The sequence below is a fragment of the Notolepis coatsorum genome (genome assembly GCF_963971535.1).
Source record: "Notolepis coatsorum genome assembly, chromosome: 5".
NCBI lineage: Eukaryota > Metazoa > Chordata > Actinopteri > Aulopiformes > Paralepididae > Notolepis > Notolepis coatsorum.
In genome coordinates this window covers 192,200,123-192,225,641 of record NC_140169.1, presented here as the reverse complement: position 1 = coordinate 192,225,641, position 25,519 = coordinate 192,200,123, and the positions used below count along the sequence as shown (strand labels likewise).

At 47.0% G+C, this 25,519-nt stretch overlaps 1 protein-coding gene across 1 annotated transcript in view; it reads right to left on the bottom strand.

Annotated features, from left to right (window-relative positions):
- Window positions 1-251: 251 nt before the first annotated feature.
- The window catches only part of LOC311228996 (intraflagellar transport protein 88 homolog), a 104,325-nt gene continuing 79,057 nt past the window's right edge, over window positions 252-25,519 (bottom strand). The window contains exons 20-24 of the mRNA XM_084314983.1: window positions 20,713-20,778; window positions 20,502-20,608; window positions 18,820-18,889; window positions 9,660-9,755; window positions 252-2,704 (exon numbers count right to left, since the gene is read on the bottom strand). Of these exons, the coding sequence (XP_084171109.1) occupies window positions 2,583-2,704; window positions 9,660-9,755; window positions 18,820-18,889; window positions 20,502-20,608; window positions 20,713-20,778 (461 nt within the window). The 3' untranslated portion in view covers window positions 252-2,582. The remainder of the gene's footprint in view (window positions 2,705-9,659; window positions 9,756-18,819; window positions 18,890-20,501; window positions 20,609-20,712; window positions 20,779-25,519) is intronic.

Here is a 25,519-nt window from a genome sequence, read left to right as displayed (position 1 = left end):
TCGCAGATGACACGGTGGTGGTGGGGCTGATCTCGGACAACGACGAGAAGGCCTACCGGGAGGAGGTTGAGGTACTGGAACGTTGGTGCCAGGACAACAGCCTGCTCCTGAACATTGGTAAAACCAAGGAGCTGATCGTGGATTATAGGAGAGGACAGCAGGAGACACACACACCACTGATGATTAACGGGGCTACCGTGGACAGGGTGAGCAGCTTCAAGTACCTGGGGGTCCACATCTCAGAGGATCTGACATGGTCAACACACATAGACACAGTAGTAAAGAAAGCGAAGCAGCGCCTCTACCACCTGAGACAGTTAAGGAAGTTCAGAGTATCGGGGAAGATACTCCAGTCCTTCTACTCAGGAGCTGTAGAGAGCATCTTGACCAGAAACATCACTGCCTGGTATGGGAACAGCACGGCACAGGACAAGAAGGCCCTACAAAGAGTGGTGCGCTCAGCCGAGCGGACCACGGGTATTGCGCTACCTCCCCTGCAGGCTCTATACAACAAGAGGTGCAAATCCAGAGCCTGCAGGATAATGAAAGACCCCCACCACCCCAATAACAGCCTGTTCCAGCTGCTGAGGTCAGGCAGACGCCTGCGAACCCCAGCTACTAGGACGGAGAGGCTTAGGCTAAGCTTCTTCCCCCAGGCCATCAGAGCCTTGAACAGTGAACATTGAGAGACACAGAAACTGAACTATCCACACACAAGCACACACAAGACACGCACGCTGAGCACGCTCACACTAGCAGCCACTTTAACACTCATGCCGCACACACGCACACTTATGGCCAGAGGAAAGGCCACTTTAAATTAGTAAAACAGGAACAGTGTATTGCACTACTAAAGCTACCTAGCATGTCCTATATGCTCTGTAAATACTATGTACAGATACCGAGATGGCACACCATGTTACCTGTTTATTGCACTGTTGTTTTTATTGGATTCTATTATATGTTGTACCACTGTATTGCACATCGTCGCGGGCAAGACCAGCCGCATTTCATTGTATACCTGTATGCCGTGACAATTAAAACTCTTGACTTGACTTGACTTGACTTGACCTACGGGAGAAGACTGCTGGAGTTGGCATATTATAAGTATAGGTCGGTAGCTATCGTTAGCCACACCGGCTACTAGTTAACAAAAAGTATTGTGAGTTAGCCTTTGTAGCTTAGCTCGTCGAGTCCCGCAGGCTACAACAAAGAGAAGGACATTTCGCCGGGGCTCTACTGGACGTCACCTGCAGCTACAGAGACCAGCAACTGACTGTCTGCAACACCTCGGGCAGGGGTGTACCAGGTGACAGTCGCTAGAGACCATTTTGATTTCCCCGTCGAATAAGCACAGACTTTATGAACCTGCGTGCTGGAGCCAGACACGGCTAGACTATTCATTGGGACTCGTGGCATTGTATAAGTGGGACTTCAGTGCCGTGTCTGTGAACTGAGGTAATAACGTGCTGGTTAAAGGTACACCCCGCGCCGTTCCCCACTGTTGGATTACAAAACCCTTTTATTTGTTCATGCTCGAGAGAGTGAAGGGGTCATACCGTTTGCAGCCACTACGTTCCCCAGCCACGACAGGGCGCTCCAACGTGGGGGTTTGTTATTTTGGTACAGCCGGCTTAGGTATAGTGACTTTTCCTTTTAAAGTGTGGGCCCCACTTAATTTTGGTTTATTTCAATTGTGTTATGGTACCAGTGTTGTCGGAATGGAAAGTGTGTGCTCCGAGTGTTCATCCGTGCAGTAGCACAGTTGTGCAGAGTATTATTAGTGTGCCGCCACAGGGCGAAGGTATATCAAGGACATACATTGCTACGTGTGTCACTACGGACAGGGCGCTTTTAAAGGGAACGTTCACTGTATATGCATTTTGAGTAACGTAGTTACTTTTTTTCTTTGCCTAAGTGACAGAGACGTTGTGTATGGGGGAGCAGTACTGGGGACCATAATGTTTATGTGACTGTTGAGCGTTGAGATTTAATTACAGTAAAGCTCTGCTGAGAACTGTATACCTGGTTTGCTGTGTCTATATTTATTTACGGAGAATTACTTGTCGCCCTTATTGCCAGTTGTCAATGTGTATGAAGGGGTTCCATGCTAACCTAATTTCTCAACTGCGGAGCAATAAGGTAACAGGTTGGGGAGACTATTGATCCCTACTTTCACCGGGTGTGAGGGGGTACGCCGCTTGTTAGACCGGACGCAGTTGTTCAGGGGGGTTACAGGGTACTAATGAGTATTTGTTATTATAACATCCTGCATGACTAACGTACCTGTTCCTAGGTTAGTAAATCCTAAGGCCCTGCCTACTGCATTCCTTCCTACCCCTTACGTCTAACAGCGCGGCCACCACAGTTGGGGGTTCGGTGGGACTTAGCTCCTCCATGTCCCTGTTATTCGGTGTTCGTATAATCTCACCCTCACGAAGCGAAGGTTATCCACCCCGCTACACATCACAGGCCTAAGAAGGGGCGAATGGCCCACATGTTTGGAAATCAGACACAATGTTCTTATGTAAATCCAGTCCCAGTTGTATCAAAAGCAGGACAGGAGGAGGAGGAGGGCAGAGCTACTCTGGTAGGAGGTCATCTCCCAACTCTTCATCCGCAAACTCGTCGTCCTCTGTGCGCTTTTTGGCCGCAGTCTTTGGTCTCTCCACCTGAGGCCCCAGTGGGTCGACGTAGGAGGCGTCTAGAAACAAGGAGAATATCTGGTTATATTACTGATAATTAAGTCATTCATTGCACTGAGCAATGCCAATTTATTTTGCACATCCAAAAACATTGAATCCTTATGTTGTGTTAATTACAGCTGCATGAAATTATGTAGATGACAAAACATCTAATATTATAGGGACTGATACCTTATAATTTCATTGAGCTGTAATTAACACAACACAAGGATTCAAAAAAATTTACTCCCAATAACTGTTAAACTAGAATGTTGTGAATAAATGTGTGCAAAACTGTTTAGAGTTTCTGGAAGTGTGTGAGATTATGTGCAAAATAAATCTGCATTGTTTTTTGGTGAAGTGTCCCTTTAAGAAACGTCTTGATTGGCGAGCTCCCGTAGCTCACCGCATACCTCGGCGCCATTTCTGCGTCGGGGACAACCGTGCTCGTCACGGATCTGGGGTACACGAGTTCGATTCCCGGACCCGCCGTATTTTCTCAGAGTGTCTTCCCCTACTCTACATCCCATTCAACCTGTTTCTGTCGGTCATGCTTGACCAGAAAAAGCGATAAACGCTAAAAAATAAAGTAAAAAAATAAAATAAAAACGTCTTGATTTCCTAGTTGGAAACCAAACCCACAAGTCCACATGGTCATTTAAATTCAATTAAACCGAATACAATCCAAATTAAATGACAAAGTTAGATGAAATGGACCACAGGACAGAGAAGAAAGAAGAACACTGTGTTCTGTCTTGTGCTGAACAGCTGTTAACCCTTCCACCGCCGCACTACCAAACGGTTAACCCTTTCACTGCCACACGACAGCCGGTTAACCCTTTCACTGCCACGGCGACCGTCGGTTGTGTGATATTAAAGGGTTAACCTTCTGTCATGTGGCAGTGAAAGGGTTAAAGGGGAACGCCATCCAAATTAAGAACTACAATATGTAGTAAATACAGTATGTCATTCCCATTACCAAGTTCAATCCGTGTTTGTGAATTCTCCCAAAGCCAGAAACCAGAGAAGACTCAAGCCTGTGACGTCAGCAGGTAGAAAGTCTGAAGCTGCTCCATAGACAATGAATGAGAGACTGATTTTGTGGACCCGCAGAATGTTTGTTTGAGTTTGCATAATCAAATAAGCTTTATTCTATAGTAGTGTTCTCAGTTCTGAAACTGAAAATGTACCTGTGAACTCAGAACATTCCCCTGGGTGCTCTCAGTGTCGTCTATAAAACCTTTCCCAATTAATTGTCTATGGAGCAGCTTCAGCACTTTTGGATTTGGGAGAGTTTGTTTTCAGTAATATCTTTGGACCGTCTTAGACAATAGGAATAATATGTGGGCGACAGTGGCTCGGGAGGTAGAGCAGTCGTGTGGCAATCCGCAGGTTCCCGGTTCGATTCCCGCTCCTCCCGGGCAGCGTGTCGATGTGTCCTTGAGCAAGACACTTAACCCCTAATTGCTCCCGATGAGCAGGTTGGCACCTTGCTCTGCCGTCGGTGTGTGAATGTGTGAGTGAATGGGTAAAATGTGAGTAACAAATTGTAAAGCGCTTTGGATAAAAGCGCTATATAAAAATTAAAAAAAAAGCAGCCATATGGAGTATAGTTCCCCTTTAAGAGAGAGTAGTTCCCCTTTAAGAGAGAGTATCTGTGTGTGTGTCTCTCTCCCTCTCTCTACTATGTTAGTGGAAATGTGAGATGTTTGTTCTGTGGTTCTCTGCCAGGCGCCCTGAGTGCTGCACCCTGTTTATTCTGACTGGGTGGTCAACACTCCAATCCAGAGAGATGGAACAGAGAGGAAATGAGAGAAGGATGGAATAGATGGAAAACATAGATGGAGATAGATAGTAGAACGGATGGATGGATAGACAGCTAGACAGATATAGATGTTACCTAAAGATAAGGTATATCCACGTCTCTGAGCGGATCTCGGCCTGTCTGTCCGACATCTCCGCCTGGATGACGACCAACCACCTCAAACTGAACCTAAGCAAAACAGAATTGCTCCACCTGCCGGCCAAATCCTCCCCCCTGACCGACCTCTCCATCACAGTCGAGAATGCAGCTGTGACCGCGTCCCCGACCGCCAAGAACCTTGGTGTTGTCCTCGACGACCAGCTGAACTTCTCTGCTCACATCGCAGCGACAACCAGAACCTGCAGATTCCTCCTGAGCAACGTCAGAAGGATACGCCCCTTCCTGACAAAAGAAGCCACCCAACTCCTCGTCCAATCAACAGTCATCTCCCGCCTCGACTACTGCAACGCACTGCTAGCTGGCCTCCCGGCCACTGCCACCAAGCCTCTTCAACTCATTCAAAACGCAGCGGCCCGCCTGATCTCAAACCTACCGAAGTCGGCCCATGTCACCCCACTTCTTAGGGACCTGTACTGGCTCCCCATTGCTGCACGTATCCGCTTCAAGGCCCTCGACCTAGCATACCGTGCGGCAAAGGGAACCGCTCCCGCCTACCTCCGGTCAATGGTCTCTAACTACACACCCTCAAGACCCCTACGCTCTGCATCTTCTGGCCGCCTCAGATCTACTCCTATCCAAGCTCCCGGAGGGTCATCAAAGAGAAGCCGCCTATTCTCAGTCCTTGCCCCACAATGGTGGAATGAACTACCCATCCCAGTTAGGACAGCCGAATCCCGTCCAATCTTTCGCCGTCGACTAAAGACTCACTTCTTCAACCATTATCTGAAATGATAAAAAAAAAAAAAAAATCTAACCCCGACTAACCTTAATGTCATGCACTTGTCCTAATAAACTAACCTACACTGTAACACGCAACACTTTGATGAACATTGTTACTCAGCTGATAGAGTTATACCCTTCTTGCTGTCTTGTCGCACAGAACTTGTAAGTCGCTTTGGATAAAAGCGTCAGCTAAATGACTAAATGTAAATGTAAATGTATAGATAGATATATGTTACCTATAGATTTATATATATATAGATGTTACATATAAGATATATGAAGGATATCACTGGTTTTCATATGGTTATAACAACATGTATGTAATGTAAATATCTATATAGATATTAGTTTAAAGGACCCTGTGTGTGTGTTAAACTTTAAGACAGACATTTTCTCACTCAGGGCCTGTGGGAGAGATACGAGCCAAGGTCAGATAGCCGGGAGATAGTCACAACAACGAGACAGAGACTTTATAGCTGTGAGTTCTTCTGGTATGGGGCAGAAGAGTTTTGACAGCAAGACGGACCACACAGAGAGCTGAGCTCCCAGCTCTCTGAACGAGGGTTAGGAGGGGGAGGGGAAAAGACCACGCGGTAGAGAGATAGCTACAGGCTAACAGACAGGCTTCGGCTAACAGGACAGGCCGCAGAACGTACGGTTATGTATATAACCATAGTTATATGAGTATAGTGACGCTCAGCGTCATAGTGCAATACTCTTCATATCCAGTATTGAACTGAAATAAATTCTCACATGTACCTTTAATACCATCATCTGTCTGGCCACAACCCCATCCGCTACCTACATAAACGGGTGTGTGGCCATACCATCAGCTCCTTCCCAATCTTTCACCACAAGGCAAGATCAAGGGGTCCTCAGTGAGTCCTGACGCTGAGCGTCACTATACTCATATAACTATAGTTATATACATAACCGTACGTTATATATCGTATAGCTCTGCTCAGCGTCATAGTGCAACACAGGAGCTGAGCAGAGCTGAAGCTCGACAAATGTACCCGCTGAGGCCCCCCACAACCATCAGAACCGGGGAGGACCCGAGCCCTCCGAACCCCCCTACCGGAGGACGGGGGCGTCGGGTCTGACTGCGCGACGAGGAGACTTCAGCAACTCAACGCACAGGGTGAGCAGACCGTGGGGCGTACCCACGACTACACAAACACACAACCCGCATGCCACTAGGGAACGAACGGAAAGGAACAAACCCCCGTTACCACCCCTAATATCACGGGGTCAAGAGAAAAACCAACCCTGTGGCAAGGCCGTAGCAGCGGAACCCCCGGAAAAAGGGGGCCTGGAGGGGCCAATGACACCACAGCATCGAGACCTCACCAGGCAGTCACTAGTGACACCGCCCCCCACATCGCCAGCGTATTCGGACAGGGCCCATCCAAGAGCAGGCCCTACCCCCCTATAGCACGCCGCCTAGCTCACTGATCCTGGTATACTCAGGCAGTCACCCATCCAAGTACAACCCAGGCCTGAACCTATAACGCTTCCGAAATCTAACGAGATCGGGCGTGTTCAGGTTGACATGGCTGTAAGCTCGAAGCACTCAAGAGGCTACACCCACAGCGGGAGCAGGCAGCGCACCGGGGAGACGACCCCCAGAAGAGGTCGATCCCTCAATCCAGGCAACAGGCACTTGACCTGAGCCTTGGAGCACTGCAGAGGAGACAGGCACCAAAGGGGTCTGCTGAAACAGCACCCCGGCGGAAGGGGCGTATGCTGGCATTGTTGTGCACCATGTCACAGCCTCCACAAAAACCCCCCGACTCTCTAGAGGGTTCGAGGCAGAGAAGGCTGACACGATTGGCAGACGCCATGAAACGTGCGGGGGCACACTCAAGCGGCCTAACCCGAGAGTTGACTCCGCTCCAACACACCAGGGAACCAACCACCCCCTTGGTTCAAACATGAGGTGGTTGTTCCTATAACCCCTCAAGAAAAAACTCCAAAACACAACTGCGTGTATACACTGGCTATACCGCAGTACAAGTGTTTCAGTTTTCTTACAAGTGTTTCAGTTTTCAAAAAGGGGTTATCCCAGGCCTACGGGTCGACGAAACAATTTCGGACCGGACCCGGCGGACCGGGACGTACACAGGGATGCCAGAGGAGTTCCATAAGAATCACCTCAACAGCCCCCTCCCAGCCATGCTTAAGCAGGAGAAGAGGGGCGAAAAGAATGGAGAAGGACCAGGCCCCCTTAGCGCAGCGCATGGTACGACCCGGCATTTTCCCCCCCGAAAAAAGCACAAGTCCCTCAGGGTACCAGAACAGCAGATCTGCGTCCCCGGTGGACAACGGGTTAACTGACCTGGACCGGCGCGACCAGAATCAGTCCCGTGCCCTAATCACGCCGACATCCCCAACACTAGGAGGGGGGTAGGTACGCGTGTCGATCCAAAACATTATAGAGGGCGCCACCCAGACGGTCCCTTCCGTACCGCGCTCGGTGGCCCACCCCAAGGGCGTGAGACCCCTCTACCTATGCTTTGATCTATTCCGTTAACATCCCCCAGATATGAATGAGAATTCGTCGAGACAAACCTAGTAAACTGGCGCTCGGAAGAGACAAACTCCATCCCAGTTGCTCCATAAAAACGCTGTTTCAATGATGAGCAACCAAGGCGCGCAAGCCCATGCGTGGTTCCTATCAGAAGCACCCAGGACCAGCACTATGTATACGTCAAGACCCAAAACACATCAATGGATAGTCTAACAAGACACCAGATACCGTTCCTCCAAGCCGCCTGGGAGAACGACAAGAAGCCGCTTTTTTCACAGGAAAAAATATACGACACGGCTGAGGGAAAACAACACCCCGTCAACCATGCTCCATAAAAGAGGGGACGGGGAGCGACGTACCCTATGACGGGGGGAAAACCATGACTCAACAGCCCATTACCGGCGAGGAGTCAGGGAACTCCCTAAACAATACCCCGTCAACCTGCTCCATAAAGGAGAGGACGGGAACCCCCAGAGAGACTTCCCACGTGAGCAATAGATTGAAAAGACATATTGCAACATTGAGCTATGTAACAATTGGATTAGGACTCTCCGAGGAGGAGGCTCTGAAACTCTGAGGAGGCTCCCTCTAACTCACCGAGGAGGCTCTGAACTCCCAGAGGAGAAGACTCTGAAACACCCAGAGGAGGAGGCTCTGACCCAATACACACACTACCAGTAGGGAGCAGAGCAGAAGAACAAACGTCTCTACTGCGTTGCATCACCCACCAAGCTCAATACACATACAACAGAGCAGAACTTCTTTTTAAGTTCTACTCACCTTGACAATCTGAGGAGGAGGCTCTGAAACTCTGAGGAGGCTCCCTCACTGGGAGGGAGGGTCTGAACTCACAGGAGGCTCTGAAACTCCCAGAGGAGGAGGCTCTGAACTCCCTGAGGAGGAGGCTCTGAAACTCCCTGTAACAGAGGTCCATAACATGGAGCCTGAATAACCCACGGAAGTCTTACCAATAGAAACGCGCCCAGTGACGTACTCTATGGCGGGGGAATTTCCGTGGTCCACCGCCCAATATGGAGTGGGACCAGGAAACAACCTCCCCCCCCCCCCCCCCCCTACCCTGTAACGCACTGATCCAGCAACGTGAGGGGCGCCCTCATTTTCAATGTCGTCAAGACTTTACAGACATTTCAATGCACACATTTCTACAATATAACAATAATAAATATTAATAACTATCTATATAGTATAAAATGAACATAGGCATAAAATCAGCACACAGATTGACAGAATAAAAAACAATGCATAAATTGCAGACATAAGAATAGCTATAAAAGACAATAAAAGTAGTGCAATGTAAATGTGCAGACTTAATAATGGCATAAAATAAGTATAAAAGTACAATGTCGCTCGAAGGCATGTGAACCCCCCCCAGAACAGTCAGTCCCCCCAAAACACCGCACACATCAATCCCTACCACATCCCCATCCAAGACACACCCCCAGATAAAGCACGACAGATAGATGTTACCTATACAGTATATATAGATAGATGTTATCTATAGATGGATGTTACCTATATATAGATGTTATCTATAGATAGATAGATAGATAGATAGATAGATAGATAGATAGATAGATAGATAGATAGATAGATAGATAGATAGATAGATAGATAGATAGATAGATAGATAGATAGATAGATGTTACCTATAGATATAGATGTTATCTATAGATAGATATACAGATGTTACTAGATAGATAGATATATGTTACTGTACCTATCTCTCTCTGGCTGCTGGCCTCGTAGGGCTCGTTGGAGCCAGGAAGTCTCAGCTTGGAACTCAGCCGATCCGCCTTGGCGCTGCTGCCACTGTCTGCGCACACACACACACACACACACACACACACACACACACACACACACACACACACACACACACACACACACACACACACACACACACACACACACACACACACACACACACACACACACACACACACACACACACACACACACACACACACACACACACACACACACACACACACACACACACACACACACAAGCTTACCCATTGTTGAGACTACATTAATATAAATAATATTTTAATACACAATATGTACTCCAGCAGAGGATTTGTTTTACTCAAGTTGTTGAGTTAATGATTAATTTAATCATTTAGACATACACAGATTATATTACATACACACAGAGAGAGAGCGAGAGAGAGAGTGAGTGTGAGTGGATATTAATTGTTTATTGGATATTCTAGTGGATATGGATGAATATTCTAATTGTGAAGCTGATTTTGTAGGTGTGTTAGTGTGTGTGTTGTGTTTCATCAAAGGCTCAGATGACAAGAGCACATGGCAGTCCAGAGAGATGAGGGACAGACAGACAGACAGACAGGCGATAACAGACAGACAGATAGGCAGACTGACAGACAGACAGACAGACAGACAGACAGACAGGCAGACAGGCAGACAGGCAGACAGGCAGACAGGCAGACAGGCAGACAGACAGACAGACAGACAGACAGACAGACAGACAGACAGCAATACCAGGTAGCCTTGGAAACTGGAACGTCTTCCAAGAAAGCACAAAAGCAGGAAGAAGGAGGCCCAATATTCATCATCTCTCCCGGTCCTAAACATTCTCTGCAAGGCCCCACTAACTACTGGCAAGCTGGAATTTTCATGCCTTTTCCAACCCTTCTCTCAGATTCCCAACCCTTTTCCAATGTCCAAAAGATTCAAGATTCAAGATTGTTTATTGTCATATGCACAGTTAACACTTTAACTGCCAGAAGACGAGTTTAGGCGTCCTTCCCCGCCATGCTCAAGTTGCCGAAGACGCCGTAACTCGTCTTTGATATCAATATTTCAAAAATCTGTGATCGGATTCATATTTCCCATCCGCTGGCCTGAGACCCACCAAAAAGCCCCACTGAACCCTCTAGCGGTTCAAGAGCGCCATTTGGTGGCCGATCGGCAGAATCGCCAAACAGGAAGTTACTTGGACGATGTGCTGTTCACCCATATTACTTCCGGGCACTCGGTATAGGTTCCGGCACTCTAGCTCGTCACAATACATAGCGATCCGTTGCCAATAACTCGATAAACAACATGATTTGGACGTATATACTATTATACAAGCTGGAAATGGACCGGATATTTTTACATCCCATAATGGAAAACTGTCTACCCCACGCTGATCGCCCAACGGCCCGCGGAGACTGGGGTGAGTTTTAGCGTGTAATATTTCCGTGTTCGACACTAACTGCTATGATGAACATTTGACCCACATTAGATGAATGGTATAACGCTGCCCACGGAATTATAAACGCCCCCTCGCCCATCCGGTCAACATCAGATGACGTGTAGTAACTTCCAGAAGTCCGTCCAGTTGGATTTTTTTATATCGCGCCGATTGCTATCAAACTGTATTTTATCATCAATATAATGCATTTGGGGCTATAAATCACGTTCTGGAGAAATCTGCAGAAAGAGATGAAAACATACTTATACTTTAGATCATATTTTAGTATGAATATGTGAATGAAAAAGTTTAACGTTCATACACCCTGAACAATACATATAGGACATTGAATGGGCCCTAATAATGGCAATTTAGCAATAGAATTTAAAAAGTTATAGCCCTGCAAAGAAGGGGAACTTCTCCATAGACAAATAGAGCTGGCAACCTATGGTATATCATGAATTTAGCCTTAGGCAATCAAAGTGTTAAAACGACAGTTTGCCATACAATGAAAATCTTACTTAGCTAGTCCACCCTTCACAAAAAAATCACACAGTACTTAACTTAAACATATTTAAATACAAGCGAGTGCTAGAAAATAAGATAAAATAGATAAAAATATATATACAATACAACAAGGCACAATGGGGGGCGGTCAGGTGGCGTAACGGAGATTGCGTTCGTCACCAACCCCGGAGACGCTGGATTCGCCTGTTCGAATCCAGCTCACAGCTCCGGGGTTGTCACCAGCTTGGGTGGCCGTTCACACTAATACAATTGGCAGTATTAGAGGGTGGGAGAAGCTGGCGGGGTGGGTCCGGGTCGTTGTAAACAGCGACTCCTACAGTTCGGTCGGGGCGCCTGCTAAGCGCGGATAGGATCTAAGTGGGATAGTGTGATCCTTCCACACGCTACGCCCTCTCAGTGAGAGTCCGCGCTGCCAGGTGAAAAGAAGCGGTTGATTGGCTAGACGTGTGTCGGAGAAAGCATGTGATAGCCTCCACTCTCCCAGACCGACTGTGGGGGGTAAGTGCGCAGCGACCAGGAAGGGGATCGGGAATTGGCATAACGACTAACATTGGGATGGGGGAAAAGGAGGGGGAAAAAGATAAAAAAAAAAAAAAAAAAGGCACAGTGAGTTACATTGCACGTTCCATGGAGGTGACAGTGGGTCATAGCAGCAGTTAAAAGTGTCTTTAGTGATTCATAGTTCATAGTAGAAGGTGTGTGTGGAGGGGGGGGGGGGGCTAGGCATTCAAGAGTCTGATGGCCTGTGGGTAGAAACTGTTAGTCAGTCTCGTAGTTCTGGCTTTCAGACTCCTATATCGCCTGCCTGATGGCAGGAGGTTGAAGAGTCTGTGTTGGGGGTGTGCACTGTCCTTAATGATGTTGTGTGCTCTCCTGGTGGCCCTGGTAGAGTAAATGTCCTGTAGTGAGGGGAAGGCTGCTCCAGAGATGTACTGAGCAGTTTTAATCACTCGCTGGAGTGCCTTCCTGTCCTTAGCAGTGCAGTTTCCATACCAGACTGTGATTGAGCTGGTAAGGACACTCTCAACCGTACTTCTATAGAAGTTGCTGAGAATCTTAGGTGGCATGCCTAATTTTCTCAGCCTTCTTAGGAAGTACAGTTGTTGGTGGGATTTTTTATTATCTGTTGGGTGTTGTGAGCCCAGGTGAGGTCCTCGCTGATGTGGATACTGAGGAATTTAAAGGTTTTAACCCTATCCACCTCCGTCTCACCTATGTACAGAGGTGTGTGCTGTACACTCCTCCTCCTCCGTGGGTCAATAATCATCTCCTTGGTCTTGTCTGCGTTCAAGGAGAGATTATTGTCCTGACACCAGGCCACCAGTTCCACCACCTCCCTTCTGTACGCCTCCTCAGCTCCCCCAGTGATCAGTCCAATGACTGTAGTATCATCTGCGAATTTGATGATACTGGTGTTGTTCTGGGAGGCCACACAGTCGTGTGTGAAGAGGGTGTACAGTAGGGGGCTCAGCACGCAGCCCTGGGGGGTCCCTGTGCTTAAAATCTTTGTCTGATGTCCGGTTGCCGACTCTGACTGACTGGGGCCTATTTGTAAGAAAGTTCAGCACCTAGTCACAAAGAGCCGGTGTCAGACCCACAGTGAGGAGTTTAGCAGAGAGTTTGTGTGGGATGACTGTGTTAAATGCAGAGCTATAGTCAATGAATAATAGTCTGGCATATGTGTCCTTGCCCTCTAAGTGGGTGAGGGTGGTGTGGATGATGGTGTTGACTGCATCCTCAGTGGACCGGTTCTGACGGTAGGCAAACTGCAGAGGGTCCAGTGTGTCTGGGATGGTCTTCTTGATGTGTGACATGACTATCCTCTCGAAACACTTCATCACTATTGGGGTGAGTGCAATGGGACGATAGTCATTCAGACAGGTTACAGTGTTTTTCTTTGGCAGGGGCACGATGGTGGTGGTCTTGAAGCAGGTTGGCACAACAGCTTGTGCTAGTGACAGATTGTAAATGTCAGCAAGTACGTCAGCCAGCTCTGATGAACAGACCCCGAGGGCACGGCCGGGGATGTTGTCTGGGCCGGCTGCCTTCCGTGGGTCTGTTCTCCTCAGAACCGCACGTACCTCTGCCGTTGTCACAGTGAGTGGTGGGTCCTGCGTGCGCTCTGTGGTCAGAACCCCTCTCACTTGGTTGGTGTTGGGGACCTCGAAGCGGGAATAGAACTCATTCAGCTCATCTGGCAGTGAGGGTTGGCTGTTTGTGACCCCCTTTTTTTTTTTAAACTTTGACCAGTCAGCTGGTTCTTTTCGCGTTTATCGCTTTTTCTGGTCAAGTATGACCGACAGAAACAGGTTGAAATGGGGGTACAGATGGGGGGAAAGACACTGAGAAAGTACGGCTTGTCCGGGAGTCGAACTCGCTACCCCAGATCCGTGACGCGCACGGTTGTCCCCGACGCCGAAATAGCGTTCGAGGTACGCGGTGAGCTACTGGAGCTCCCCTGTTTGTGACCCCCTTGCTCCCCTGCTTGTAGTTTGTGATGTGCTGCAGGCCTTGCCACATGCGGCGGGAATCATTGGTGGTGTAGAATCCCTCCAGCTTTTGTCTGTATTGTCCCTTGGCCTCGCTGATGGATCTATGCAGGTTGTATCTGGCCTTCTTGTAGTCCTCAGCGTTGCCCGAGACAAATGCAGTGGAGCGGGCATGTAGTTTGGACCGAACATCACAGTTAATCCAGGGTTTTTGGTTTGGGTATGTCTTGCATTGTTTTGTGGGCACAATGTTTTCCACACATGTGCTGATGTAGCCAGTTACACTGGAAGCGTATTCCTCTAAATCCACAGTAGAGTCATCCCTCTGAGAAGCAGTTTTAAACATGTCCCAGTCTGTGCTCCCAAAGCAGTCCTGAAGCACCAGTTCGGTGCTTCAATCATCGGTGCTGGACAGAAAACATACTTGGAAAAAATGCTCCCTGACTATGTTCCCATAAAGCTTAATTTTTTAGTTACCAGCACGTGCAGCGCTCTTCCTCAGGGTGTTCTCTTGCTCATACTGTGAACTCTCTTGAACCATGACAAAGTCATGGTGGTGTAGTGGTTAATCCGCAAGAAGGTCCAGGGTTTGATTCCCGCTTGGGGACCAGGTTTCCATGATGCCAGGTATCCAGGTGGGGTATCTCCCAGGCCTTTCTGTGTGGAGTTTGCATGTTCTCCCTGTGCTCGCAAGGGTTTCCCCCCGATAAGATAAACCCAATGGAAAAAACATGCACAACAACAGATCGCTAACGCTGTGGTGTCCTTGACGAAGACGGACAGGAGCACTTGGATTGGTCCCCGGGGCGCGGCTCACGTTGACGCCCTATCTGCTCCCGGCTGCCCATGGGGGGAAGGACGACGGGATGGGTCAAGCGCAGAGACTCAATCGCATCGGCGACTGAGGAAAGACAATGCATGTGTGTGTGTGTGTATCCCGGTGTGTGTGTGCCGCTCCAATTGCATGTCCAGTTTGTTGCATGCCGAATAAAGACCCCCCTAAAGAGGTCCTGCATTATTAAGGACAAGCAAAGGTGCTACCCCTCATAAGATCAGTCGCCCTACAAAACTACACGCAGAAGTCCAGCCTCATCAGTAAACCATCTCTCTCTCTCTCTCTCTCTCTCTCTCTCTCTCTCTCTCTCTCTCTCTCTCTCTCTCTCTCTCTCTCTCTCTCTCTCTCTCTCTCTCTCTCTCTCTCTCTCTCTCTCTCTCTCTCTCTCTCTCTCTCTCTCTCTCTCTCTCTCTCTCTCTCTCTCTCTCTCTCTCTCTCTCTCTCTCTCTCTCTCTCGCTCTCTCTCGCTCTCTCTCGCTCTCTCTCGCTCTCTCTCTCGGCTTCAGATCACAGCAACTTGTCAGAAGGTCCCATGGACGACAGGAACGCAAAGCGCCAGAGTTTCCTGGAATGTGAATCATTAATGGCGCCGGTTCACTCTATTCATCAGGAGTTGCCACCTTGAGTTAACTCTGAATATTCCGTCTGAACGTCGAGAGAAGTGAATTTTAATTTTAAATAAAACATGCAGACTGCTGGAACTGAAAGAGCCTCTCTGCCACAGCATGTCCACTGGACATTACGTACAGTCTCACAAACCTGCGTCACAAATCTCTTCGTTGAATGCACACCATTACAGTAGAGCTATACAGTTACATATCACATACCTCTGCCTGAAGCCAGCAGTGGACTGTGTTTAGTCTCTGAGCAAGACACACAGCAGGTCAACAGACGAGCAGAGAAGCAGAGAACACAGTCAAATAAAACCAACAAAGGGAAAGAGAGAGGACAGTTTATCTCAGAGAGAGAGAGAGAGAGAGAGAGAGAGAGAGAGAGAGAGAGAGAGAGAGAGAGAGAGGGGGAGGGTAATGATACAGAGGAAACTAAATCAGCGATCTTGTTTTTGTCATTAAAAACTCCTGAAATACCATAAACAGGGATTCAGGAACTCATAATCCAAGCTGCCGCTCTACACTAAAATTAGAGTGCTGCCGTTTGAAGAAATAGAGCGTCTTATTTCTATATGCTGTTTGAAGAAATAGAGCGTCTTATTTCTATATGAATTAACTAACAGGTTAGAACCTGTCAGTTCTGATGAGTTCAAATGGATGAAAGAGAAACGCTCCTATCTTGATATGTATAATACAACATATACTGTAGTGTAGGTGTACAGTTGAATATCCTCCTTACAATGCTTCTTAATTGTAAATTAATTAATAAAATGTCATTGTTAAACCTTCCTTCAATTCATGATTGATTTGGTTATAAATGGTGCATTTATATATATATTTTTTTTTGTTCCTCACATTCACACACGATGGCAGAGGCAACCATGCAAGGTGCCAACCTGCACATCGGGAGAAATTAGGGGTTAAGTGTCTTGCTCAAGGACACTTCGACACGCTGCCCGGGAGGAGCAGGAATCTAACCGGGAACCTTCCGACTACCAGACGTCTGCTCTACCTCCTGAGCCACTGTCGCCCCTGGTTATGATTGTACTATATTGCAACTGATGACCTAGTACATATAGACATAGATAATATTGCTACTTTAATTTGTATTCTGAACTAGATTTGTGTTCATAATGGTGTGTAAATCTGGTATGCCGTTAGGAACATGACAGTATGACCAGACAACATCTATAAAGGGAAGGGAGGCTAACAGAAAACAGCTGGGTGATCACTGACAAGGAGTAGCTGGAGAGACACAAACTACATCTACAGTGAAACAAGACACACAGACTGTGAACCTAGACTGAAACACGAGGAAAGGAACTAGACACACAAAGAGGAGGGAACATCTGCGATGAGGTGAAGCAGGAAGGTCTTCCGAACGCAGGGAGACGGTGGACTGTTTTGTCCTTTTCTCCATAGTTATTGGTCCGATAAAGTCTCTAGAAAGGCCAATGACCAACCACAAAAACATTTCTTTATCCTTTATTTAACCAGGGTAATCACATTGAAACATCTCTTCTTCAAGTGGACCCTGGGGAATTTCAGCTTCACATTCACACCTACAGTAGGAGCTGCCCAGTACAACCACAGTCACTGACACTGTTGACCACTAGGACCTCCTCAGTACAACCACAGTCACTGACACTGTTGACCACTAGGAGCTCCTCAGTACAACCACAGTCACTGACACTGTTGACCACTAGGACCTCCTCAGTACAACCACAGTCACTGACACTGTTGACCACTAGGAGCTCCTCAGTACAACCACAGTCACTGACACTGTTGGCCACTGAGCAAAGTTTGGGGGTTAAGTGCCTTGCACTTCAGCGGTTGGTATTGAGGGACGGGACAGTTTCCCCCGCGGCCCCGCCCAGATTTTTCCTGCTAGTGCAGGGGAATGGAACCGGCGACCATCCGGTCACAAGCCCGCTTCTCTAACCTTTTAGGCCAACGCTGCACAATCATCAACCTCAATCATCAGCTGAAAGCCACTGAGAGCTACCATATCAGTGCAGCTTTTCCATCTGCACGGCAGACGCAGCCCTGGGGCTTGTTAACGTCTTTGGCATGTCATGATTAGGCCATCTGTATTGTCTTCGACATGCTTTTAGCTGCTCATGATCTAACGTGTTTCCAGTGTCAGAGCCAGCCCAGCAGAGTGCATTTGTCCTTCGGTTCAGCCAAGGATTAAATCAAGTATCCAGCTGGACCACATGCCCTCGCTACTGGCCTCATCCTATACAGGCTATAGGTTGTTTTAACGGATGCCATTTTACATCCAGAATTGGCTTAAACATAATGCTTTCCAGATCTAAGATATCAAACGTTAAAAGGAACACGCCAACATTATGGGGAGATTCGCTTACCGTCTTCTCCAGAGTCAGACGAGAAGATAGATACCAATAAAAGCTATCCGGCTGCACGCTAGCCCAGCTTAGCACAATGAGTGAAAGCAGATGCGTAGCGGCCAGCCTAGGCATTGGCCAACTAACACCTGTCCCAGAGTTTTAAGCTAGGCTAGTCTTTTCTCATCCGCTTCCATTCATTTGTGCTAAGCTAGGCTAGCATGCAGCCGGATAGCATTTTATTGAGAAGACGGTAAGTACATTTCCCATAATGTTGGCACTTGGCATGTTCCTTTAAGTGGCTGTGCGTGGAGGCTGTGACATTATGTGAAGGCAAAGGATGAGATTCCAGTCAGCCAAGAAAGACTCAACCTGAGAACTGACACCGACCACTGAAGAGATGGCAGTAGGATTTATATATATGGGCTGTACAGTGGTAGTGGACAACTAAATACATTAAAATACATCTATCCTGCATTAGTAATGCAGGAATCCTAAACGATTCCTCTCAGGGGTCTTAGCGCCAAGAGCAGCAGTGAATTGTGATTTCCAATAGAAATAAAGTCAATGAACTGTTCAGTCCTAGCAGCAAGCAAGTACAAACTGGGATTTCTACAACGACTCTACCTGTATAGGACTCTAAGATGACACTATTCTAGAAGAGGAGTAATACAGGAGTAATACCCATAATGTTGGGCTCCTTAGTGGGGGAGAGAACAGGGGCAGGGGAGGAGCCCGCTGTCCAACCGTACATAGACAGTAGAGAGAAGGAGAAGGCAGAGAGGTCAACAACAGCATGATAGTAGACGGAACACAAGAAAACAAGGTGATTATGATGAGGATAATAATAGAGTGCTCACTCACCACTACCGGCGCTGCCTTCCCTGCCCTCTCTTCGGCTTCTGGCGCTGCCCTCCCTCGCAGACTTTACCCTCTGGAGAGATGGAAGGAGAGGGAGAGAGGGAGAGGAAAGTGGTAGTAAAGATGGTTCTGAAGATGACGTGACGTGAAGGATGTAACGTCGTGAGCAGAAAGCGGCTAAATAGCACACGACAACGGCTAAGCCACGTAATAGAAAACATACTTGGACTTGGCTGAAAGAAGGAGCACGTTCAGTGTTAGACTAAAACTCCTAGATGTAACACTGAACGGCACAGGAAGTCCTTCATTCCGACAGCCATAAGACTCTCTCTCAGAGCACACTCTCAGGAGCAAAACAGAAAGAAGCATTTCATGCAAAAGTATTCTGTATTTCTGTATTGCCTTTGAGAACCAATGGTTCTCGAGCCGTAACGGCACATGGGGCAGGAGCCTATCTCCTGTTTCCGTAGCGTGAGGCAGCTTGATGTACAAGTACACCCCTTGGACATGACGCTAGTATGTCGCAAGGACTTCCCCCCAAACCAACCCTTGATGCTGAGTGTCAAGCAGGGAGGCTATGGGTACCATTTTTAAATAGTCTTTGGTATGACTCGGCCGGGGCTTGAACTCCCAGCCTCCCGAACTCAGGGCGGACACTCTACCCACGAGGCCACTGAGCCGGTACTTCTGTATGACAACTACCGGTAATAAAGAAACTTGAAACTTGAAACTATAACGCATTGATTGATTGAAAATTTTATTAACAGATTGCAGAATGGGTACAATACAGTACAGCTCAATACACACAATTGTTAAGGGGATGCAGACCAGAGAAAGACTTTCATCTTGTTTACATCAGGGTCCCCCATTTTCAATTCATCATAACATATGACATACAGATAGACAATACTGCTACATCTATACATTTAGAGGCATCACTGTGCCTCACTGCATCACTGAGCACAGGGTGACAGTACAGCCTGGCGAAATCTTCTTGGACACAAATGGATCTTCATGCTTTTACAAATAAAACCAGGTCAAAATCAAACTGCCCAACAATTACTACTATCATCACTTCTCATTAACCTTCTCAGTTTCTTTAGCTTCAATAGCTGCTTATGAGAATGTAATCCAGGGCTTACAATTTCATTTCAAACCTTTATGTAAACTTGAAAGGCAACTGAGGTTTCCCTCATTTACAGTCACGTCAAGTGTACATACCAAAAAAAAATATATATATATATTTAAGAGAAAGCATATAAAACCATAACAATAAGACAACAAGACGAGGCAAAGAGCAAGGATAACAAATAAATTAAAACACGTTGACAAAGGTTGGATATCAACTATCAAGATTTTAAACTCTGCAACAGAGGGGAGAATCTCAAGCTTTAAGGACTGTTGGAGTTCTGTTCATTCCATGAGCTAGGGGCCTGTACCGTCCCAGAGACTGTCCATGAATCTGTCCTGTACCGTCCCAGAGACTGTCCATGAATCTGTCCTGTACCGTCGCAGTCACAACTTTCATCCACACCGAGACGCCCTTGATTTCAAGCTGTGGTGTGATGTAAATGGTACCTCTCCTGAACATGTCATAACCTGCTGCAGACCTGTGACACTTCCAGTGGCAAATGGCTCCAGTTCCAGACATTTGATTGTATTTAGTGGAAGAAATAACTTGTTACCTGTTCTCTGATCTCCTTCATCTTCTCCGCCTTCTTCAGCTTGGTGGCGTATTCCTGGACCTCCTTCAGACCCATGTCTGTACACAACCTCACCAGGAACCGCAGGCCTGGACACAATGTATACATATATATATATATTCTATTCTATTCTACTTATCTGTCATAAGGTAAGAGTCTTGTTGAAAATTGCAAAGCAAACTAAATTAATTACATTCTACGTTCTCTGGGAATTTCCGATGGATGTCTTTGTAGGTTTCCAGGGCCTTCTGGTAGTTTCCTAAGAAGAGACAAAGAGATGCAGTAGGACCACGTTCAGTATCACCAAACTACACCATGACCCCCAAACTACTGTACACCACAGGTACCATGACCCCCAAACTACACCACAGGTACCATGACCCCCAAACTACTGTACACCACAGGTACCATGACCCCCAAACTACTGTACACCACAGGTACCATGACCCCCAAACTACTGTACACCACAGGTACCATGACCCCCAAACTACTGTACACCACAGGTACCATGACCCCCAAACTACTGTACACCACAGGTACCATGACCCACAAACTACACCACAGGTACCATGACCCCCAAACTACTGTACACCACAGGTACCATGACCCCCAAACTACTGTACACCACAGGTACCATGACCCCCAAACTACTGTACACCACAGGTACCATGACCCCCAAACTACTGTACACCACAGGTACCATGACCCCCAAACTACTGTACACCACAGGTACCATGACCCCCAAACTACTGTACACCACAGGTACCATGACCCCCAAACTACTGTACACCACAGGTACCATGACCCCCAAACTACTGTACACCACAGGTACCATGACCCCCAAACTACACCACAGGTACCATGACCCCCAAACTACACCACAGGTACCATGACCCCCAAACTACACCACAGGTACCATGACCCCCAAACTACACCACAGGTACCATGACCCCCAAACTACACCAGTACCATGACCCCCAAACTACACCACAGGTACCATGACCCCCAAACTACACCACCAAAGAGATGGAAGAGAGTTGCAACCGCGGCTGAACATGCCACACAGTCAGCGTGTGCTGTGAGGTGAATCGTTCCTGAGGTGGCATTGCACGCTCAAGTACGCCCCAACCTCATTTATTTTGGTCGCCTTGTAAACTACAGGGTAGATAACAGCAGGGAGCTGGACGATCGCAGCCTTTATTTGTAAAACCTCCTACCGGACGGAACCAGCATAGCATCCCCTGGAGGAACTGCTTACATTAACCCTTTCACTACCACACTACAAAGGGTTCTATATCGTATTAGCTTCCGCTCAGCGTCATCTGCACATATCTCACTCCAGTGACGTGCACTGAATAAAAACTTCACAAATGCACCTTTACATACCAGCATCCGTCTGGCCACACCCCCATCTGCTATCTACATAAGCAGGGGTGGGGCCACACACTCATCTCCTTCTCAAATTTCACCCCAAGAGAGTGCCTGTATACCAATCACTTGACGTGGGAAAGAAAGTATTTAGCTGAAGAAAGGAACAAGGAGATACGTTGACGTTATATCTTTATTTTCTCTCACTATTTTCGAGAAAATACGGTGATAATGTCTTCGTCACTGGAGTGTCTGGAAGATGATGATCATTCTGACCTCCACCGGCTTTTTCGTATTAGGGGCTCGCGTCGCTGATATACTCCCCACCTGCAGTCCTCCTTGCTGCAGCTGGATAGGTATTGAACCTCCGGTTATACAGCTGGACTGTGGGAGGCACCGGCTGTTGTGAGAAACTGGTTGCTTCCGAGCTGGGTGAGTAATGTTTTGCTTGCGAGCGCCAGTTGTCTGCTAATGCTATGGGGGTTAGCTGACAATTTTACGAAGGCCGGCCCCAGATTGGGGTCCTCTGCTCGGCTTGATGGAGGATCCTGGTCTGACGCCCATGATGGTCAAACTAGTGGGCCGCGACCGAGACCTGGTTTGAACCCGGGATTCTCTGGACAAGCGGATGCTTCTCTGTCCCGTGCAGGCCCCATCTTTCACATGAATGTGAGAGTACACCCTAAAACACGAGGAAATGTGGGTATGGATCTACTTTATCGGTAGTTCCATGCTCAAGTCGGCTGCAGCCCGTATGGGAATTGTGCCGACTCCGCTGTATGTCTGGTAAATCACAGTTAAAAACTGTGTTTGACATTTCTTTTTCTCTTCTCTCTTAGGATGAGGAGGGTTTCAGGCAGCGGCCTGTCTAAAGTGTGGCTTGTTATGTCGTTGTGTACAGTTCAGGTGATAGCTGCTTAGCTTGCATGCTAGTTTGTGGCCTACTGTTAGCCTGTCAGCTGTTAGCTGCGGCGCTAGCTCGTTGTGTTCACTAGGCTAGGAAACGTTAGCTTGTTGCCGTCAGTCGGGAGCGGCTGTTAGCTTAATACTACACTGTTGAACGTTACTGTGAGTATAACATGCCTTAAACACTCTGACTACGACGTCATCTTTGACAGAGGATGTTAGTCGACCCTACACCGGGTGCCATGCCAGCGAGGACTTCGTCAACATGGAGAACGGCGGCTGGGTGGCGTAGCGGACATTACCCTCGTCACCAACGCAGGAGATGCCGGGTTCGACTTTGGTGTCCCGTTAACCAGTGTTGCAGTCCTCTCGGCCTGCGCTCAGGGTGGAGGTAGGAGTCCTGACCGGACTTTAAACACTTCTTATTTCCTTCCCTTCTAAATGTTTTGTAATAACGATGTTTTCCAAAACGTGTGTTGCTGCAATACATTGAGGATACGACGCGTGTTGTGTGTGAATTGTCTTGTCACTGGTATAGCTTCTCTCTACATAGAAAATCTGCATCTGTTTTTTACATGTGTAAAAATGAATGAATGAATGAAAACTTTATTTAACAGATTGCAGAATGGGTACAATACAGTACGGCTCAATACACACAATTGTTAAGGGGATGCAGACCTGAGAAAGACGTTTGTCTTGTTTCCATCAGGGTCCCCCATTTTCAATTCATATAGACATTTATGACATACACAACATACATGACATTTATGGCATAGGGACATATAGGTATTTAGTACTGATACATTTGTGACATAAACGGTATTCAAATATACAGTACTGTTACCCCTAGATCCTGACAGAGTACCGTAATTCCTCTAATAGTAACCCCGGCTTGTATTTGTTTCAACTGTAGCGGGTACCAGGCTTGTATTAGGAGGAGGCCTGTATAAGAGGGACTGGAGGCCTATATTTCAAATGTTCAAACGGATCATAATGAATAAATCAACATTTTGTGTCAGTTTGAACCCAGTAAAATGTACTGGGTTCATTTATTGAAACCAAGTACTGTATGAAATAGTAAACAGTGCAATTACAGGTGGTCACTGGTCATTTCAACGTTTTCAAAGTGAAATCAAGTAACTAGCTCAGTATGCAGCTCAGTATATTAGTAACCCGGCTTGTATTAGGAGGCCGGCTTATAATTGCTTAGCTCAAGAGCGCACCCGGCCATTAATAGAGACCCGGCTTGTATTTGAGACCCGGTTACTATTAGAGGAATTACGGTATATACATATGATGGGGAGGGGACTCACATTAGGAGGGGGTTGGTGGGTGGGAGAGAAATATACATACGGCGGGGAGGGAATATATACATGCGGTGGGGAGGAGACTGTCTATTAGGAGGTGGTGGGGGTTTTGGGCATTTACGGTGGCCAGTTTCAAATTGCAGCCTCCCGTAGGTGCTCTTTAAGAGCAGTTTTGAATGTGGGTAGGGATTCACATTCCTTTACAGCTTTGGGTAGGGCGTTCCACATTGATGTGGCATAATTGCGAAACGTATTTAGTCCCTTGTTTGAGCCAAATCTGGGTTTAACATGATTTGTTGAGCTTCCTCTGGTGTAGTGGTTGTGGTATTCACTGACCTTTGGGAAGTATTTTGACATGTACATGGGTACCTTAGTCGTAACCAGTCGTGAACTGGTTAGTTGTGATGAGAACATGTGTGTTCATGTAACGTTTGTAACGTGGGTGAACTCACAACCAGTGTTGGGACTAACGCGTTACAAAGTAACGCGTTACAGAAACGAAGTTACTTTTTGCCGCAACTAGTACTCTAACGCATTACTTTTGAAATTCAGTAACGCTACTTACGTTACTGAATGGTTCGTCACTGCGTTATTTGCGTTATATACGGCGTAGATTGATAGCGAGCGGTAGTGATTATTATTATTATTATTATCCTCATCCCCACCCGCGTAGAATGATACGAGGCGAGTCTGGCCACTGGCCAATCAGAAGTGCGCAAACCAGATGCGGCTACGGAAAGAAATAGACCCTCTCTATTGTAAACAAAACAAACGCTCGCTATAAATCCACATAAAAAGAACGCAGTAACAAACTAACAAACCATTTAGCAACTACTTGGAGAGATAATTAATATACAACATGGAAACGAGATAAAGAACATGTTTGAGGCGCTGCTGGAGTCGACTAACGTAACGTTACTACATCTCGACCACCGCAGACTTTGGTGAGTGCAACTGAAACTCAAGTTGATCAGCGGATTTTGACTGTAGCAGGGAATCTCATAATACTAATCAAACAATATAAATATAGTCCTTTCATGCACAATTGATATCCTAACTATTCTAACGTTGCAATGCTTTGATTGATATCTTAAACAACGTTGCAACTTGCAAGATGGTGAATGAATGAATGAATGAATGAATGAATGAATGAAAACTTTATTTAACAGATTGCAGAATGGGTACAATACAGTACGGCTCAATACATACAATTGTTAAGGGGATGCAGACCTGAGAAAGACGTTTGTCTTGTTTCCATCAGGGTCCCCCATTTTCAATTCATATAGACATTTATGACATACACAACATACATGACATTTATGGCATAGGGACGTGTTTAGTCCCTTGTTTGAGCCGAATCTGGGTTTTACATGATTTGTGGAGCTCCCTCTGGTGTAGTGGTTGTGGTATTCACTGACC